The sequence below is a fragment of the Mustela nivalis genome (assembly GCF_964662115.1).
Source record: "Mustela nivalis genome assembly, chromosome: 13".
In the NCBI taxonomy this organism is placed as follows: Eukaryota; Metazoa; Chordata; class Mammalia; order Carnivora; family Mustelidae; genus Mustela; species Mustela nivalis.
This window is the reverse complement of record NC_139032.1, coordinates 12,046,708-12,066,644: the sequence shown is the minus strand read 5'-3', so window position 1 is coordinate 12,066,644 and position 19,937 is coordinate 12,046,708. Positions and strand designations below refer to the sequence as shown.

General features: G+C 40.1%; 1 protein-coding gene across 19 annotated transcripts in view; it reads left to right on the top strand.

The window, feature by feature from the left end:
* The window catches only part of TRPM3 (transient receptor potential cation channel subfamily M member 3), a gene marked incomplete at its 3' end in the record, with an annotated part of 782,399 nt that overhangs the window by 599,475 nt on the left and 162,987 nt on the right, over window positions 1–19,937 (top strand). For all 19 annotated transcript variants that reach the window (XM_082696689.1, XM_082696696.1, XM_082696693.1 and 16 more), the window contains one exon: window positions 19,682–19,805. In XM_082696689.1, coding sequence (XP_082552815.1) covers window positions 19,682–19,805 — 124 coding nt within the window. The remainder of the gene's footprint in view (window positions 1–19,681; window positions 19,806–19,937) is intronic.

Here is a 19,937-nt window from a genome sequence, read left to right as displayed (position 1 = left end):
ACAAAGTGCCCACTGAGCACCACACACGCAGATAGGAAAAAGCATAACAACTCTTCCTAGCCTCCGAGAGCCCCTAGGAAGTCTAGTAGGTAGACAAACGTGTAATGATAATAGTGAGTGACTGGTGAACTTGCCCGGTGCGGGACACTCTATGCCCCACCGTCCACCAGGTGGCCCTTCACACGGCGCCCTGTCCTGCCCTAATACAGGAGAGTCACGGGCCCTCCAGCTAACAAGGCATATAGGGACAGTGATTTCAGGCCCCCTTAAAGCTTTTGATATGAATAAAAACAAAAACAAAAGCCAATATTCATAAGCATGAAATCGGAGTTTGCTTCCTGGCAAATTGATACTACTTTTCTGTTCTCCTTTCATTGTAAATATTGGTCCATTCTCTAACTAAAAAACTCAAAAGAACACTAGCCCGAAAGCCTCCATGTGGGTTACAAACCAGAGCTCAGGATCCTCAGCTGTGCTTTGATTTTATTATAAATTTAGCCATAGTGCTCAGCGATTTATATATAGCAGTGTGTTCCTTTTGCAAACATACCTGAAGAATTTACAGTTTTTAGCTTTGGCTTCCTTTCTGCCTTCCCAGTGCCTGTAATCACTGTACGGTGTTTCCACAAAGTAGACACGAGGTTGCATTGAGAATGCACATTTCCTTTTCAGAAAATTCATGGAGAAGTGAACTGTTGATCTCAGCATTTCAGGTCTTCTAGGTCTGTGCACAGGGAAGGTCTGGATCCAGGGCCTCCCTTTTGTTCTGCTATGGGTTGTATACTTTCAAAGTGTTACAGTTTTTTGCTCGGTTGCTCTTCCTGATTCTGTTTTGTATGTAGGGGAAATGGTACATGCCTTAGAGCTTGGGTGGCACCAGGGGGACAGATGCCCAGAGCAGTTACGTACTTGCCCCCGATCCCAGGTCAGGACTCTCCCTGGTCTATTACAAAAATTCACTGAAATGGATTTTGTGGCATCTGCCTTCATGTTCCTTACGTAGTACTTCAGTGGTCCTGTTGTTTGGCTGTAGGTGCACTTAAGTTCCCTTTAGCGTCCCCTTTGCATTGTAATTTCTTATTTTTTTTATTATTCTATGTAGTCCCAAAAGATAAAATCAGTGCATTCCTGGCTGTGAACCAGTGTCCAAGCTGACCAGTGGGGGTTCCTCTTTTTCCCCCAACTTTCCTTTAAAAAAAAAATTAAGTTTTTACCTAAATTCCAGTTAACACATAGTATAATATTAGTGTCAGGCATCATATAGATAGACTCTTTTCCTTCCCCCGACCCAGACCCAAATAAGAGTTAGAATACCATGCCCTTTTAACTTTAATTGGCAATTCTAGTTTTAAAGCCAAAGTTTAGTTTTAGTTCTGTTTATTTTATGACCAGTGTGCAAAAGCGTAGTCGTGTGCAAACATATAAACCAAGTGGATTATCAAAGAATTAAACAGCATGAAGATGGAGAATTAAGATCTAATTTCTAACCTTGGGAATTATTAAAATCAAAACTTAAAAAATTTTAAGAAACACTTAGAAACAGTTATTAAGAAAATACAAACTTCAAGAGAAACTTTATATTTGCCAACCCAAATATACAAGTCTGCATTTATTTACTTTATAGGCTGTTAGAATAGAAGTATGCTCTTGCTCCAGGAAAGCAATTATAAATTTATCCTGATCAAATGAATTCGTGACGTTGCTCTGTGTCATTTGAATAACTGCCAGAATTAATCATGTTTATTTCGAATAAGAAGTTGTCTAGCCACACATGTATAGCTGATTTAAAAAAGCACTTCCAAGGAACAGTATTTTACAGGAGTGTGTTTTCTTTCTTTCTTTTTTTTTTTTTAAGATTTTATTTATTTATTTGACAGAGAGAGCTCACAAGTAGGCAGAGAGGCAGGCAGAGAGAGACAGAGAAGCAGGCTCCCTGCTGAGCAGAGAGCCCGATGCAGGGCTCGATCCCAGAACCCTGGGATCATGACCTGAGCCGAAGGCAGAGGCTTTAACCCACTGAGCCATGCAGGTGCCCTGGGAGTGTGTTTTCTTTATGCTGGAAAAAAAAAAAAAAAAACAAGAATGAGCCCATCTCTGACTACATTCACCAAGAATTTCTTTTTTGATTCCCAAAAAGTCCCAACAGAGTTGGGATATATTTCACTACAAATAAATATAAATGTGTAACTATATGTTCATATAGACAAACATATATAAATAAATGGGTATAATTGTACATATAAAATTGATTATAGAAAACACACATACCTTGTTTACTAAACCTCAAATCAGAGTTTGGAGTCATTGATTTTTGCTTTTTGGGTTTGTTTTTTTTTTTTGGTTATTCAAATATGCTTTAAAATGTTTCAAAATCATTTACAAAGGGTTAGATAAATAATACAGGTCCAACGACTGGTAAATGTGTATATTCAACTCTAAAGCTTTTCATTTTATAATCTTAAAGAAGGGAATGAAATTTACACACATTCTGGTTTAACTTTTGTGAACTTGCTATTTTGCCTTTAAATCCCCTGTTATTAACCACCTTCCAAGAATATGAATTTGAAATGGCACCACTTTGGAAGCCAATTATAATTGGCAAAACGAATTAACTTTTGAAGATGAGATTACTGGTGATAGAGGAAGACAGGCTCTATCTATCCCCACGCAAATGGGTCTCTGCTCTATGGCACAAGCTTCCCAAAAGAAATGGCCAAATTCTCTTTTTCCCTTATTGTCCTACTAGATTTTCTGTTTCTCCTCTGTCATAGTTTAAAATGAGTCACAGATCCCTTTCCCTAACTAATTTCATTCCTTAAAAATCTTACCAATTTTTTTTTTTCTGAATCATGAATGACTAAACACTGCAAACAGAAACAGATTAATGCCACCCAGGAACATTAGATTTGGTGACCTACATTTTCTTTTCTTTTTTAAAGATTTTATTTATTCATTTGACAGAGAGAGATAGCGAGAGAAGGAACACAAGCAGGGGGAGTGAGAGAGGGAGAAGCAGGCTTCTGCTGAGCAGGGAGCCTGAGGTAGGGCTCCATCTCAGGGTCCTGGGATCATGACCTGAGCTGAAGGCAAACGCTTAGCAACTGAGCTGCCCAGGCACCCCAATGACCTACATTTTCAAATACTAAGATTCAGTACTAAGATTCTTCTTTTTGCTGCTGACCAAGGAAGCCAACCAACATCACGCATTGTCAGGAACACCTTTCAGGGGATAGGTGCCTGCAGCTGAAGTCAGAAACCTCTGACTTGAAAATTCATAATCTAAGTTTCAGATTGCAGAGAAACAGTCTAGCTCATTTAGCAGGCAGTGAGAAAGAGTCGCACAGATGAAAAATGTCAGCGTGAAAAAGGCATCTGAATGCATGTGTATTCAGAGACAATGTCCCTCATTCCTCTGGGTTTTATTGCCAATCCTTACATTTATTTTGTTGTCTTTTTCCCATAAGTAATTATATGGATTTAGCATTTTTAGAGCGCTTAGGACAAGAAGAGGACCTGTGATAGCAGAAAGCCTTACAGATCTTAAGTAGTATCTGGATAATTTTGGGGAAGTTACCAGTGGGACAGACACTAGGACTCTTCCCATTGTTCTGTGTCAGTGGAATTTGTAGTATATATGGTGGAGAAACACTGAGAAATGGCCTTCTCTTGAGGACAGGAATAAATTTTTTAAAAAAATCAAATGAATCAAATAGAAATTCTGATATTCCCTCTTTTGGCCTACTCTTGAGGACAGGAATAGATTTTTAAAAAATCAAATAAATCAAAAAATCTTATCTTCCCTGTTTTACGGGAGCTTAATAAACGTCCCTTTGTTTTTTTGATTAGCTGAGCTGAAGGCATAAACGGAAGGCAAAGTGGAGATGAATAAGGAAAAATAGGTTGCATGGCTTCCCATTTTATCTCTGTCCTAGCACAGATGTAACAAAAGTTTGCTTCTCTCCCAAGTACATATCAAAATGGCCAAAATTAGGAGGAAGTTGCCAGAAAACTAGCCATTTTAGAAATCCAGGTGTGGTCTGTATCCCTAGGGCATATCACTCTGTGCAATGGTTACTAATGCTTTCTTCTGCTGCTTGAGATTTCCATCTAAGGCTGAAGGCTGTCACAGCCCTCTCATTTGTCTCCATGAGGTCTGCTGAAAGGAGGTAATTGATCTCGGTGGTTTGTATCCCAGTATGATTTAGACATAATTGGAATGTCAAGTGAGAAAGAAGGAAACAAATATCAAGCATGCTGACTTCAAGTGTCCATTTCAGTTTCCATTAATTTCATCTTACCTTGTCTCTTTTCTAGAATTTTCTGTAAGAGATTAGGCTGTCAAAACTTGAGTCTGTTTTGTAACTTTCCGAGAAGGAAGGAAAGAAAGTTGGAAACATGTTGTACAGACAGAGGATATTGAGGGCTTTATTTATAAAAAGCGTTGTTTTTGTAAACGTTTCTAAGTTAACATTTATGCATGGAACTGCTAGAGAATGAGCAAGACATGGTCCTGTCAGAGATTCTAGAATGGAGATTAAAACATAGGCATAAATACAGATAACTGGATGGTCACATATGCTGTGATAAATGTACAAAGTGTTTCAAGAGCCCAGAGGGCAAAGTACTTGAGTGTGGCATTCCTCCCAAAGATCTATTCAGTGGAACAGCCTATGTTAATTACACACAAAATGGCAATATAATGACTCTGTTGCTCCTTTTCTCCACTTTCCTTTACAAACTGGATCCAAACTGAGGATCAGCCTGGTTGACCAAGAAAAAGCTAATACTTGACCCTCTTTTATGTAGCGCAACACAAAACGAAGAATCAGTCTGCATGGTATTGAAGGAAAGTCAGTAAAAAGGTTAAGTTTATGAGATAGTGTGTTTGGAGGTCTGTGTACATATTATTACATTGAATTTATATATACTCAAATTTATCTTTAAATATGTTACATAGGATATGACACATGTTAATTATATATTCCTATAACTATAATTCAAATATATTAATATATAATATATTTACATATAATATAATTTGAATCTATTTATATATCAATATTCTGTTTTTATATTGATATTTATTACATATTGATTATATTAATATATTTTATATTTATATATGGAATTTCTATATTTTGATTTAAATGACAAATTAATAAAATTAATTATATGTATAATTAGTATGTGTATGTATATATATACACACACATACACTAATGCCTGTAATTATTAAATTGCAATTTTGCAATTTTTACATTGCAATTTTTCCCTCCATGAAATATATTACAGATATTGCTGTATAGATACCTGTGACATTGTCTCCCCAGTTCCAGAAGGTTGGAGTAGCTTCATTTATTCAAAATAAAGTATGGTTACTTGATCCATCCATGCTGTGTCAACATGGAGAGGATGAAGCATTGACTTTAAAACAATTACCTAGCATTCATGGAAGAAAGTACTAGTGAGGGGAGAAGTTTTACTGATCTCAGTTGGTCAGTCAGTTCTCCAATTGATTAAATTTACTTTATAATTGCTCAGCTCCAAGCGGGTAAACTGTGGCCTTGAATATAAACAGCAGACATCAGAAAAAAAAAAAAAAACCCACAGAGCTGAGTAATCCATTATGATAAACTAATCCTTTTCAGAGAACCACTGCCCCTGACTTTTAGACAGCCCATCAATACCAAGTGAAGATTTCAAAGGATGGATTAACTATGTTCCTCTGAGATTTGGTTAGCTAACTTCTTGACCACTTATTACACAGAAAACATTGAAAATAGGCATAATAATCCTGATTCAGTGTGCCTGGGCTGGGTTGCAGGAAACTGTCCTTGAAACCAAAATCCCAGTGATGCTGGGCACCTGGGTGGCTCAGTCACTTAAGCATCTACTCTTGACTTCAGCCCAGGTCATGATCTCAGGGCCTTGGGATTGAACCCTAGGTAGGGCTCCATGCTCAGCAGGGAGTCTGCTTGAGATTCTCTCTCTCCCTCTTCCTCTTCCCTTTCCCCTACTTGTTGGCTTATTCTCTCTAAAAAATAAATCTTTAAAAAAAAAAAAAAATCCCAGTGATTCCAACCAGAGTGGCCCATGGACCACACTTGCAGAAACTCTTAAATGTATATGAATGACCTTTGTCTTCATATTTCCCTGATGTTTTCAGAAAGAGCTTCATCACTTTCTACATGTCATGCGTGTACTGGGCACAACAACCATTGCTCTGTTACCACAAGCACTTTGTACCCACTGCCAACTTTTGTCTCTGGAACCCAGTTGACTTAAAAAGTTTATTTAGCAAGGATCACCTCATTTATTTCTTGATCACAGCTGTTTTTGGTTCCAAACATCTGTTAGACTTGAAAATCTCTCCCTTGAAGAAAAAGCTTTGCCACAGAAATGCTTGTTTTGACAGGACTGGTAGATAGCTCTGTTCATATTTACATGAAGTTCTTAAGGGCATTCAGTTCATTTCCTCCTTTCTTTTGAAAATGATTTTCTGACTAGGTCAAAATGGATGACCAATTTCAAAAGAGAAAAGAAGATAATGAGAAACATAAAGGTGTTTAGACCCAAAATGGTGCTAGTTGTGAAGCACAGCTTTCTCTGCTGTGGAAGATGCCGCAGAGAGTCATCAAGGCCACTACATTCAACATTAGAAGGGCCTGGCTCATTTACCTTAGACTTCATAATTGCAGGGGACAACCCTTTAAGAGTCCCAATTTTCCACATGCCTGTAGCATTGATTTTCACTTTTTAAAAGTGAATAAAACCAACCTAAGAGGTAAAGGCTCTATACTCAAGGAACTACAGAACACTCATGAAAGAAATTGAAGAGGACACAAAAAAGATGGAAAAGCATTCCATGCTCATGGATTGGAAGAATAAACATTGTTAAAATGTCTATACTGCCTAGAGCAATCTATACTTTCAATACCATCCTGATCAAAATTCCACCAACATTCTTCAAATAGCTGGAGCAAACAATCCTAAAATTTGTGTGGAACCAGAAGAGACCCTGAATTGCTAAGGAAATGTTAAAAAAGAAAAACAAAACTAGGGCATCATGTTTCCTGATTTCAAGCTTTACTACAAAGCTGTGATCACCAAGACAGCATGGTACTGTCTCTAAAACAGACACATAGACCAATGGAACAGAGTAGACAGTCCAGATATGGACCTGCAACTCTCTAGTCAACTAATCTTCGACAAAGCAGGAAAGAATATACAGTAGAAAAAAGACAGTCTCTTCAATAAATGGTGCTGGGAAAATTGGACAGCTATGTATAGAAGAATGAAATTCAACCATTTTCTTACACCATACACAAAGATAAACTTGAAACAGATAAAAGACCTCAACATGAGGCAGGAATCTATCAAAATCCTAGAGGAGAACATAGGAAGTAACCTCTTTGACATCAGCCACAGCAGCTTCTTTCAAAACATGTCTCCAAAAGCAAAGGAAACAGCGAAAATGAACTTTTGGGACCTCATCAAGATCAAAAGCTTCTGCACAGAAAGGGAAACAGTCAATAAAACAAAGAAGCAAACCACAGAATGGGAGAAGATATTCGCAAATGACACTACAGACAAAAGGCTGATATCCAAGATCTCTAAAGAACTCCTCAAACTCAACACACACAAAACAGATAATCACATCAAAAAATGGGCAGAAGACATGAACGGACACTTCTCCAAAGAAGACATACAAATGACTAGCAGACATATGAAAAAATGTTCATCATCATTAGCCATCAGGGAGATTTAAATCAAAACCACATTGAGATACCACATTACACCAGTTAGAATGGCCAAAATCAACAAGACAGTAAACAACAAGTGTTAGAGAAGATGTGGAGAAAGGGGAACCCTCTTACACTGTTGGTGGGAATGCAAGTTGGTGCAGCCACTTTGGAAAACAGTGTAGAGATTCCTTAAGAAATTAAAAATAGAGCTTCCCTATGACCCTGCAATTGCACTACTGGTTATTTACCCCAAAGATAGAAATGTAGTGAAAAGAAGGGCCATCTGTACCCCAATGTTCATAGCAGCAATGGCCATGGTCGCTAAACTGTGAAAAGAGCCAAGATACCCTTCAACAGATGAATGGATAAAGAAGATGTGGTCCATATATACAATGGAATATTATGCCTCCATTAGAAAGGATGAATACCCAGCTTTTGTATCAACATGGACGGGACTGGAGGAGAATATACTGAGTGAAATAAGTCAAGCAGAGAGAGTCAATTATATATGGTTTCACTTACTTGTGGAGCATAAGGAATAACACAGAGGACATTGGGAGTTGGAGAGAAATGAGTTGGGGGAGATCAGAGTGGGAGACAAACCATGAGGGACTGTGGACTCTGAGAAACAAACTGAGGATTTTGGAGGGGAGGGGGTGGGGTTGGTCAGTATTAAGGAGGGCACGTATTGTGTGGAACACTGGGTGTGGTGCATAAATAACGAATCTTGGAACGCTGAAAAAAATTAAATTAAAAAAAATAAGACAAGATACACACATGTTTACATGTTTACTCTGGTGAAGCTGAGGTGGAAGGCCTAGACCAGTAGTTCTCAACTGTTTATCTTGCATCATAATCACCTCGAGGGCTTATTAAAAATCACATAGCTGGGCTCCATCTCAGATTTTCTAGTTCGGTCAGATTGGCCAGGTGGTTTGCTTTTCCAAGAAGTACCCAGGAGATGCAGATGCTGTTGGTCCAGGGACCATAATTTGAGAGCCACTGGTCTAGAGCCTCTCTCTGTCCAGGTGTCACTCACTCAGACAGCTCTGAAGCACCTCCTCAAAATTCTAGGGGCTTCTTTGTGGAGCCAGTTAAAGACCATTAATCCACAGGTCAAGACCACAGTCCTTTGCTTGGACTCAAGACCCTTTGCATTCTGGCCCCAGCTGCTTCCTAGGGCCATCTCAACGAACCTTCCATTCACCAAACAACCAGACTGATTTGTCCTCCCCATTGCTGCCTTAGCAGGAGATATACACGTCCATGTCCCCACCTGCTTCTACAAGATAGCCTCTTTCTCTTGTAAAGAGAAGCCATGAGGACTTCAAAATCCACAAACACATTTAAAATGTGTCTGAGGGAGCCTCAGATAATAAAATGCCCTGGTATTTAATACCTCTACCTTAGAGGAGATGAATTTTGATCATCCTGGCAGACAGGAGAACCTGCAGCTTCTAGAAATAGAGTGGATTAACATCTTACCCGCTGGTATCATTAATAATAGATAACGCTTGCAGTGTTCTTAATGGATTTCCATTAGGTTCCCCACGTAGTTCTCATTGTTGATTATGGACCACAGGATTCATAAAAACTAAATAGAGCAGTGACCACGTGCTGTAAAAGCTTCTTCCACCAGAGACACACTAAAGATGCATTAATGTAGCATTCCAAGGTTAACTCACATCTGTACTACTGTTGTCAAGAAAAGTCTCCACTCAGCTTCAGTGAGCTTTCTCTTTAGTTGTCGTAATTGCTGGACAACTGTCCTCGAGTTGATATACATATTCATTGTGTTTTCTGGAGATATTCAGTGCAAATCAAGTATCCGTAAGCAGTGATCCCTAAAGTGAGCAGTAAAAAATCTATACCTTTGAGTTCATGGAGGTCCTAGTTCAGTGTCTTGGAGACAAACCTAAAATTTGGAGTTCTTCAACACTGTGATATCCTTGGTATTCACCATTTGATAGTATATTTGAGATTTTATTATCTCTAATGCAGGCATGACAAATAGTTTTCATCTTGAGTGTCAACAATAATGTACTGATACCAGCGTCCTAGGATGTTGTGTTGAGAATGAGTCTGAGGCCATATTTGGGCTCAGGGCAAAGAGTTCCATGGTGAATTAACAATGATGCAAAGAAAGAGCCATTCAGTCAACATGCCATGGGTGGCTACTTTTATTCTGGAGTGAAGACAAAGTGTTCTAGATAACCCCATATATCACTACCAGTCAGTCATCAAATAGCACATTGAATTATGAAGCCAAGGGGAAAATAAATTTATCTGCCTGAAATATGTCTGGGAAATAGTCAATGTTTCATCAACACCATGAAGTGCATCAGTCTAAATTATCTGACAATATGAGTCCTTCCCTATCGGCATAATACATAGGATATCAGAAACAAGAGGCTCTTTGTTGTGGGGTACTGTTTGAAGCTGCATTGAGGGACAGAGTAACTGAGCAGTTGTCTATGGATAATTTATAAGAAAGAATAATTGAAAAACCGTGAGGAATTAATCCGTCACTAATCCATCTGAAAAAATAGTCTTACTTGCTCCCACATCTCCTAGAGTCGAATATGGGGTCCGAAGGAATCTTTGACAAATTACTTAGACTGAGAGCTGAGATTTACCCCACCCTTTCCCCCCGTACCTGTGACCCTCTTCCCAAAAGCATACTTGAAACATTGAATTTTTTTAAAGCTTCTGCATGCAAGGACCCGATCTAAACACAGTCTATCATCCACTCTCTGGGGTCACTATGATAATTATCCCCATTTTATAAATAAGGAAATTGAGGACAGAAAGATTAGGACATTTGCTCAACAGCTCCTGCTACGGAGGGTCTGTCCTGGAACACTGGGGCTGGAAGCTATAGTCCTAGCAGCTACGTGGTATTGCCTCTGGGAGTAGGAGACCAGGAACTGCAGGAGGCTTGCAGGCCCTAGAGCCGAGTGAAACTTCATGACAGCTTCCAGCTGCCCCCCTTCTCTCACGTGCTGGTGAGCATCTGCTCTGAGTAAATGTTGGACCAGCCTTTAAAACATGTCAGTTAAAGAGGAGCCAGCATGTTTGCCTGCCCAAGAAGCTCATACATCTAAGACCAGCTCTGATTCTGTCCTTTACAGAGGGCCTAAAATGATAAATATCCCACTGTTCCTCCTGCCTGGCGACATGCAATAGGCGTGGATGGGGTGATCACAGAGGGCGTGTGCTCCCCTTCAGTGTTGGCAGCAGAGACGCTACCTGACCATGTGGCAGTCCCTGTATGCTTTGGCAACCCGCAACAGTTTTCACTCTTGGGCATGTTCATACCCAAAAGAAGGAAAGGAGAGAAATTACAGACACAGCCAACACTGCTGAGGATTTTTCACCTACATGTCTTCCTAGTTTCTGCCCAAGGTAACGAGCTTGGCAGCCCCGTCTGCCTCAAGAGCAGTGCTGTCCAGTAGAACCTTCTGTGATGATGGCAATGTCCTCAGTCCAGTCAGATGGCCACTGAACACTTGAGCTGTCATTAGTGTGACTAAGGATTTGAATTTTAAACTTATTAGCTGTACATCCATTTAAATTTGAATTGCCATGTGTGGCTAACAGCTCCTGTACTGGATAACATTACTAATTGAGCTACCACGTGGGGACCCCTTCAGTGTCTGTTGGATTTTCAGTGTTATTCGACTTTGTTCCCTTCGTTGTTTAATTACATTCTGTCGTCCAACATTATGTGTTCAGTCATTCAGCAAATATTTTTAAAAAGATTTATTTATGTTAGAATGACAGTGAGCAAGAGAGCACATGAACTGGGGGAGGGGCAGAGGGAGAAGGAGAGAGAGCATGTCAAGCAGATTCCCCGCTGAGCATGGAGCCCAATGTGGGGCTCAATCTCGCAACCCTGAGATAATGACCTGAGCCAAAATGGAGAGTTAAATGCTTAACTGACACACCCACCCAGGTACCCTTCAACAAATTTTTTTTGAAGACCTCCTCTGTTCCAGACACTGTTCTAGGCACTGGTAAAAATAGACAAAAGTGTGGTTATGGAACTTAGATTTTAGCAGGGTCAGATAGATGATAAGTAGTTAACGTAATAAGTGCACTATACAATACTTTAGAAAGTGATATGCTATGGGCAAAGAGAAGGGAGAACGGAATCAAGGTAATAGGACTGTGGAAAAGCATCTGTCTTCAGCACCTTGATCCTTGATGTAGACCAAGAAAATAGAATACATAAGTAATGCCACATGTCATCATCCATGCATCCAAGGAGTTAGTCTAGTTAGGAATTTCTTGGATTAATCTGTCTTTATGAAATGCCCCACACAAAATGCCTAGCACAGATCTTGTCTTATAATAGATATAGTGTGCCTCTCTTTACAACCCTCAACCCCTTCTGTTTCCTTTTGTATGTGTATCCACACCTTCTGTTTTACCATATCTAGCTCAAGACTCTAGAGTGGATTTTTAAAAAAGTAAAAAAATAAGGAGAAAGTGAACATAAATAAGAATTGCTCCCTCTGGGGGTAGTGGTAAATGATATTTTTTGAACAGATCATATCCACAAGTGTGCATCCTCCCCAATTACAGGCAGCTTCTCCAAGATCATTCTCACCACCTCACGTGACTAGATAAAACCCTCAGGAAAAGCCCAGGTGAACCACTTTTCTAAGCTACATATTAAGACAAGACAGAGGTACTATTTTCACAGGTCTTTGCTGATAGAAGCCATTTGTATCTGGAGTTGATCTCCCGTAAGAAGTTGGGCAAAGTAGGTTGCTCCCCATCCCATCCCATCTGTTGGTCACTTCCCTGGGTCTCATCACATCTTCCCCAACTTTCTGTCCAATAAGAAATGGTTTCTACAAGCCATCAGCATCTGTCAATTACCTGTGAGTTTAACATGAAATATCACTTAACCTAAGAGTTGCTCTTAGGGATCCCAGTTGGTTGAGCAAAATATTGTTTGGCTTCTTAGTTAATTAAAAGGAACTCTGGGCATCAGAAAAGCTGGGGAGTAATTCTGGGGGAAATAGTAGATCCTTAAAGCTATGTTACTCAGTCTCAGTCTTCTCACACATAAGATATAGAACATCCTATCTCAGGGATAAAACAGAAGAAATCTCCCCTTGTATCTAGTCATTAAGCAACAAAATACTAACTTTATGTAACCACACTGAGTTGAGCCTACATATTTAGGTCAGTGTAGTTCATTATCGAAGATTCTTCCTTCGTGACTCTCTTGTCCTCTAAGGTCAGCTCTGATGCTTTCAGATATATAATCTTTAGCAGATTAGTTTCCCACTGTAGTCTCCAGACTCTGAAAAACAGTGAGCTCCTAAGTTGTATCATTAATTTATCCCAAAGTTCAAATCCCTTGGCTAAATTTTCAGATGAACAACATACAAACTCCAGAAATGTCAGAAGTTGAGATGTTATCTTACCAGTGATGAGAAACTATTGCAGGGTTTTCAGAAGGATGTGTTGGAATCATCCCTGCTTTGTAGAACAGCCATTCAATCCAATGTGTGGAATGGATTAAGGGAGCATAGAGAAGAAACCAATTAGTAGTCTATTGGTCCCATCCAAGTAAGATGGTGGAGGGCCCCAACAAAGGTAGATTAAGACTAATGTAAACTGGGGGGTGCCTGGGTGGCTCAGTCAGTGAAGCATCTGACTCTTGATTTCATCTCAGGTCGTGATCTTGGGGTCGTGAGATCAAGCCCCTCATCAGGCCCCATGCTGGGTATAGAATCTACTCATGATTCCCTCTTTTGTTCTCCCACTGCCCGCCCTTTCAAAAAAAAAAAAAAAAAGGCATAACATAAATTGGACCAGTACTTTAGTAAGTCAGAATTTCTCTCAAGTTTTTGGCAGGTGCTTGTTGCTGCTTTTCCTCTCCAAACAGCCTTCAAATCGAGATGAGGTCACCAAGAAAACACCCTGCTGGTTTTGATGGTGACTTAAGCTGGGCATTAAGGCTGATCCAAGCATGTGCACATTTGGCTGAAGATGTCCCTTGCACACTGCACTTAAGAGGGACAGAGTACGATGTTGGTGTCCATGGACAAAAGTCTCTGGCCGGATGCCCAAGGCCTAAAAGTAACCATCTGGTTGATAGTACAAGCTAAATAGATGTAAACGGACCACTGAAGCAAAGGAGAAAATATTTGCCGGTTCTGTGCTTTGAATCAGTAGTAACACTTGAAGATACTTCATACTTCAGAGTGGTTAGACTATCACTTTTAAGGAAAACGGTGATTCTCATAATCCGCTATGAAAAGAAAAAAAGGAAAGTAAGACACCTGATGCTGTTTATCATTAAACTGTGGAAAAGACTGATGCTGTATAATGTCTCATCTGAACAGAGCCCCTTGACGGGTTTGCTGGTCTCCAAGATGACCACCATCCGTATATTCCTTCTCTGTCTATTCCTGCTTTCCTTCCACCAAGAGGTGGGTTCCCTCCCTCCTCTCCTCTTGAACCCAGACTACTCTTAGACATGCTTGATTAATTGAATGTAAGGAAATGACATTCTGGGACTTATGAGGTTAAATCAGAGGAAGTCATGACATCTTGGCCTGGGCCCCTTTGAATGCTCTCTTGGAATCCTCAATTTGAGAGAAGCCAGTTGTCCTGTATGAAGTCCATCCACCATGCAACCAGCAGAGAGAACAGTGCCAGCCAGTCCTCAGTTCTCTCCGCCATCCCAGGCTGGGTTCCAGACAAAGGAACAGAGAAGTCATCTTGGACATTGCACCCCAGCAGATGCTCATGGAGAGGAAAAAAGCCCCAGACATATGGCCCTGGTTGAGGCACCAAAGTCATCTACAGCCATTCTGTCTTCTCCGGCTGAGGACCCAGATATCACGGAGCAGCCATGAGTTATCCTCACTGTGCTCTGCCTCAATTCTTGACCCACAAATCTTCAACACACAGGCAAAAAAAAAAAAAAAAAAAAAACCCTCTGTTACATCACTAAGTTTGGGGGTGTGTTACCTATTAATAGATGACCAGAATATATGGGTTACAACTCTATGAGTTCATTGAGGCTAAGACTAGATATTATTCATCTCTCCACCCCTCACAGAGGGCCTGGCAGGCACCAGTCTTGTTTGCTGAATGAGTAAGTAGATGGGCAGAAGTCTGCATGGAGTGTTTGCAAGTTTCCACGGTATGGAAGCCTCCTAAGTCTGCTATGCATCCCTCTTTCCCAAATGTAAGAAAGAACAGGTGATCTCTGACCTCTCTGAAGTGGGAAAGTTCTTTTTCCAGCTTGGATTGGGAGTGGCCTTATACCGTGGGGCGGAGCAAGAAGAGCTCCGGTGGTCTCAGGAGAGGGGTCTGTATTGCACACAAAGGCCCCAGCCACTGGCATTGCTCCTTAAGAAGACGGAATGTCAGTGAGCCAGGAGCCATGTGGGACTGTGTGTTTATAACACAAATGCTTGCATAAGGCTTGCTACGCATCAGGCCCTCTACAAAGATTAACTCATTAAATATTCACAAGTCTATGAGATAAGCAGTCTTGTAATTCTCACTTCACATATATGAAAAACATGACATGGAAAGACCCAACAACTTGAACGAGATCCTATAGCTAGCAAGTGACAGCTTCCATCCAGAGAGCCTAACCCTGGTGACTGTGATGCTTTTTTTATTCACAGTGTTGTCCCACCCCTCATGGAAGAATCGTGCTAATATTTGTGACCCCAGGGTCATAGCATTTGGGAGGAAGGGGTAACTTTTACTAAGCAAGAAGAAGGAGAAGAAGAAGGAAGAGGAGAGGGAGAAAGTTGGAAGAAGAAGGGGACAGGAAGAGAAGAAAAGAAAAATGCCGTTTTTTGGTGACCTTAGGAAAGACATGGAACCTTTCCATGTCCTAAGGTTACATGGAGTAATTTGCTTTGGCATGAAGCCAATGACAAAATTTTATTTTTCTTTAGAGCATTAGAGATTCTCTGGCAAATGATGTCTTTTAAGTGCCCAATTGTGATACTATTAATGATCTTTATTTATAGAGGTACAATGTTCTCGTATTGTATCTGAAGAAATGAACCCAGAGCGTGTATGGAGGGCAGGAGAAGCGCTTCACTGCTCGATGGAAGCCATTAACCTACGTGTAGCTCTTCATGTCCCATTGAATCCTAAATGTATTTTCTTATTTTTAAATCAAGGAACAAAACTCGGATATGGCAGGTAATTAAAGTCATTCTGAGAAAAGTGTGCACGTGTGGGTTGTATTGCTAACCTTTGAACAGAAAACAAATAGCCAAATTTGGGAAGATCCGAGCACTGGATGAACATCGACCTATTTCAGATACTTCTGTGACTCATCCAAAAAGCTCCAGATCACAAGTTCAGCGTCGAAATGGAAACACAAATGCCATAGTATGGAGATTTTCCTCACTTCAATGACTACCCTTCCTAAATCAAGAAACATTCTAATTTGAGGTATACCAAAAATAGCATTGGTCCATATGGAGCCACAAATTAGCATTTTCTATAAATAGGCACCATTTTGTCAGAGGCCCAAGTCTAAAATGAAAATTTTATATAATACTATGACCATGTTTTGATGTCAAGAAATTCTCAATCACTGTTCTGGTGCCATAAAAAGAAATCTAAAATGGGCTTATTTCTATTTTTTGCTGGTGATTAAATATCACGGTCAAAATTTTTAAATCATTCCGGTGTTGTGCAGGAAAAAAAAAAAATGCCAAGAGCTAGGAAAACAGTAATTTCAAAAATGTAGGCTTCCCAATATCCTACAGAATATGGTCACAAAGTAAGAAAGGGTCCTTAGAGAAGACAGAGGAAGTCTTTGTGCCAAAAAGAAAACATCTCATTCAGCGTAGCAAATAATTGTGAGGAAATCAGAAGCAAATAGAATCTTCAGCATACTAAATGCACTTTGCCATTGTCCTCACCTCTTCCCCGTATCTTCTTCAAACTCATCTGATTTCCTTGAGATGTCCTATCACAAGAAGGAAAAGCAATTTCCTAAAACAAATATATATACTTAAATTTCTACTTCCAATGCAGATGAGTAGGAAACCAAAAGACATATTTAAAGGTTTCACACAGGAAAAGCAGCACCACGATGGAAGGCAGACTTGGCTCAAGCGCTGAGATCATCAGCCTCTGTGACTTTGTACACATCATTTGGTCTCTTGGGACCACAGTCTCCTCTTCTGCAAAGTGGAATTACTACCTGCTTCGCTCTCAGATTGTTATGAAAATCAGGTGATATGATGCCATTGTATGTCCTAAACCATGATGTGCTCTGAACACACCAGATGCTATACAGGATCTTCTTTTAAAAGTTCTTAAACTTTTAAAAAGCATGGGATCTATATTTCTTTGTCAAAAGGGGGATACTTACAAATGCTTATGAGTTAATAAAGCCAAAGAAGCATAAAAAATGTTGATTTTCCTCTTGATGCAATCAGGATGGTACAAGAACTAAAGCCGGAATAACAGTCATTTGATGTTTAATAAGTATAACTTAATCCTTTGGAAAGACTACGTCATCTTCGTCTCCCCTAAAACCACTCTGTTCAATCAGTGATGGGCACCCCACACTTTAGAAAACACCAATCTAGAGAATCCTTGTACTTGTAGAGGTAGAATTCTGGGTTTCTGTTGCTAAGTGATTTAACTAAAGGCTCAGCTTCATTCAGTTGCAAAATTGGGCCAAAAAATATAAGATCTTTATACTTCTTAGTATAAAGACATCTTCAAGGTCTTTCAGCTCTCCTCACTAATGAAGCTTACAATCGACTAAGTTGTACATGATTTCTCAGTTTTTACAAACTGATAGACTACATATGAATAACAGACAGGTCCCTCAAACAGTTAATGACCTCTGGGAACTGGGATTTCACTACAGATGGTTAGCAATGAAAAACAAATCTCGAGTTGTTATCAAAATTAAACACCTGCCGATGAATGATTAGATCTATCAAGTGGCTAATGAGAAGAGTCTCTTCTTGTGTTGTTAATCACGTATAGCTTTTATGTATACTCAGTACCGCAGAACCCTCTAGACCCATCCACATGGGTTGCCTGTCAAGTACAGTGCTCATGTCTTGACCCTTCAGGAAATTTGGCGGCACAGATGGGATCATGTCACTCTCCCGCAGGTTCCTCATTACCTGTGGGATAAAATCCAAAGTCTCTAACACCATCTCAAAAGTCTCCCAGGATCTTCTCCATACTCACCCCTTTTGCAGCACCTTCTTGTTTCACTCTTTCTTTTGCTCTCCATGTTCCAACCATACCGACCCTATGTTTTCAGTCTGGGCTTGTTGGCACTATTTCATCAGCCAAGAATGCTCTTCCTGAGCCCCAACACCTCCCCAATCGTGTTATGCTCCTGTATTCTTCAAGTGTCAGATTAAACAGCACTTCCTCAAAGGAGTCTTCCCTATACCCCCAGATTAGATTATATCCAACTGTCCCAACTTTACTTTCTTTTTCAACTTTATCTGGATCATTCTCTTTTTCTAAATATTCATGGTATAAATCTACCTGGGGTGCAGAAGCCGTAACCCCGTCCTCCATCAAGCTGCATGACATTCCAGGATCCTTGATACAATTCCGTCATGAGGAGTGCACCCTCCTCAAAGCTTAGGGCACCATATTGTCCAACCTAGTGGGCTCAAGTGATCCTCACACAATCCTGGGGCACAGAAGGATATCCTCAAACCCGCCATCTTGCTTTCTGAAAGCCACAAAATTTGTTATGCTTTCACATGAAAGCAAATGTTATAATTTGTTTCTCAGGTAGTCACAGTGATGAAGAGAGGCCTTGGAGTAATGAGAGAAAGTGGCGTAAGGGAAAGAGTACTAGACAAGGAATCAGAAGACCTAGGTTCTAGTTCTAGCTCTGACCTTAAGCATTCAGCTCTTACAGCTAAAATACCTTTCCCTTTTCAATTATACAGACCTTTTGCCTACAGGGTTCCCATGAGCACCAAATGAAATACTTCTATTTTACTGCTTGTATAGAGGAGTTTCTGGTTCTTCAATTATGGGGGAAAAATGATAAAACCACAAAATGCTAGGCAAAGTATGATAATTTTGTCACTGGTCCTTGGAAGCAGTTTTATCCTCCTGATTTTGGACAGAATCTATGAAGAGTAAAGTGATTTTTCATTTCCTGCCATCTGATGGCTGGTAAAGATAGCCCAGTTCTCACCAGGCCAGTTAGTGAAGGTGGTGTTAAAAGTTACATCTGGTTCATCTTTGAGAGGCAACAGGGCAGTGGCTGGGTATCAGGTACCTCCCTTGCTTTTCCTTGTTCTTCTCTAGCATGAAAACTTTCTCCAGATGAAATAGTTTATATTAAACCTCCTGTGGGTCAGTTTCCTGTTGGCTTATGTCAAGGCTTGAAATAAATGGTGATCTGAATCATTGGTCAGAGAAGTTACCGCCTACAGGAAGTGGTTTTAGAAGAAACGTAAGTCCCATGTCTCCTCTTTGGTGTTCAAATTACTGAGAAGGAAGCTTTTCCCCCCACAATTAGAGATGAAGTTGAAATTTAAATCTTCATATATGTAATACAGTAAAGTTTTGCTATGGTGCTAATGAATAAGGCTTTTTTTGATAAGAGCACTTGAGGAAGAGGGTATTAGACACATGCCATATAAAAGGAAAAAAGAGAGACAAAGAAAAAAAAAAGAACCAAATTCGTCTTCTGATTTTACTCTTTTAGGTTCTGAGACATTAAAATGGATAATTATTTTTAAGTGTACTGTTGTTGTAGTTTTAAATTACCACAGCTGAAATAACTGTGGTGAGAAAAATACAGGAAGAAATAACTCCTGTCTAAACTCAATCCCCACAGTGCTTTCCTGGGTTCTAGAATATTCCTCAGAAACTCGTAGTGACGAGGAGATAGGTTGACCTAATGTTGACATTGTTTCTAACTGCAGACTTATCAATGAATCTCTGAGGGACCAGCTGCTGGTGACCATCCAGAAGACTTTCACGTACACTCGGACCCAAGCCCAGCATCTGTTCATCATCCTCATGGAGTGCATGAAGAAGAAGGAATTGGTATGTCAACAGCATCCCCCATGCGTGGCAGAGCCCTCTCCATATTCCCTTGGTCCGTCTAAACATTTTCTTGAATCACACGCCAACTGTTCTTCATTTCCAGCCAAGCTCACAACGTTCCTCAGGCTCCAT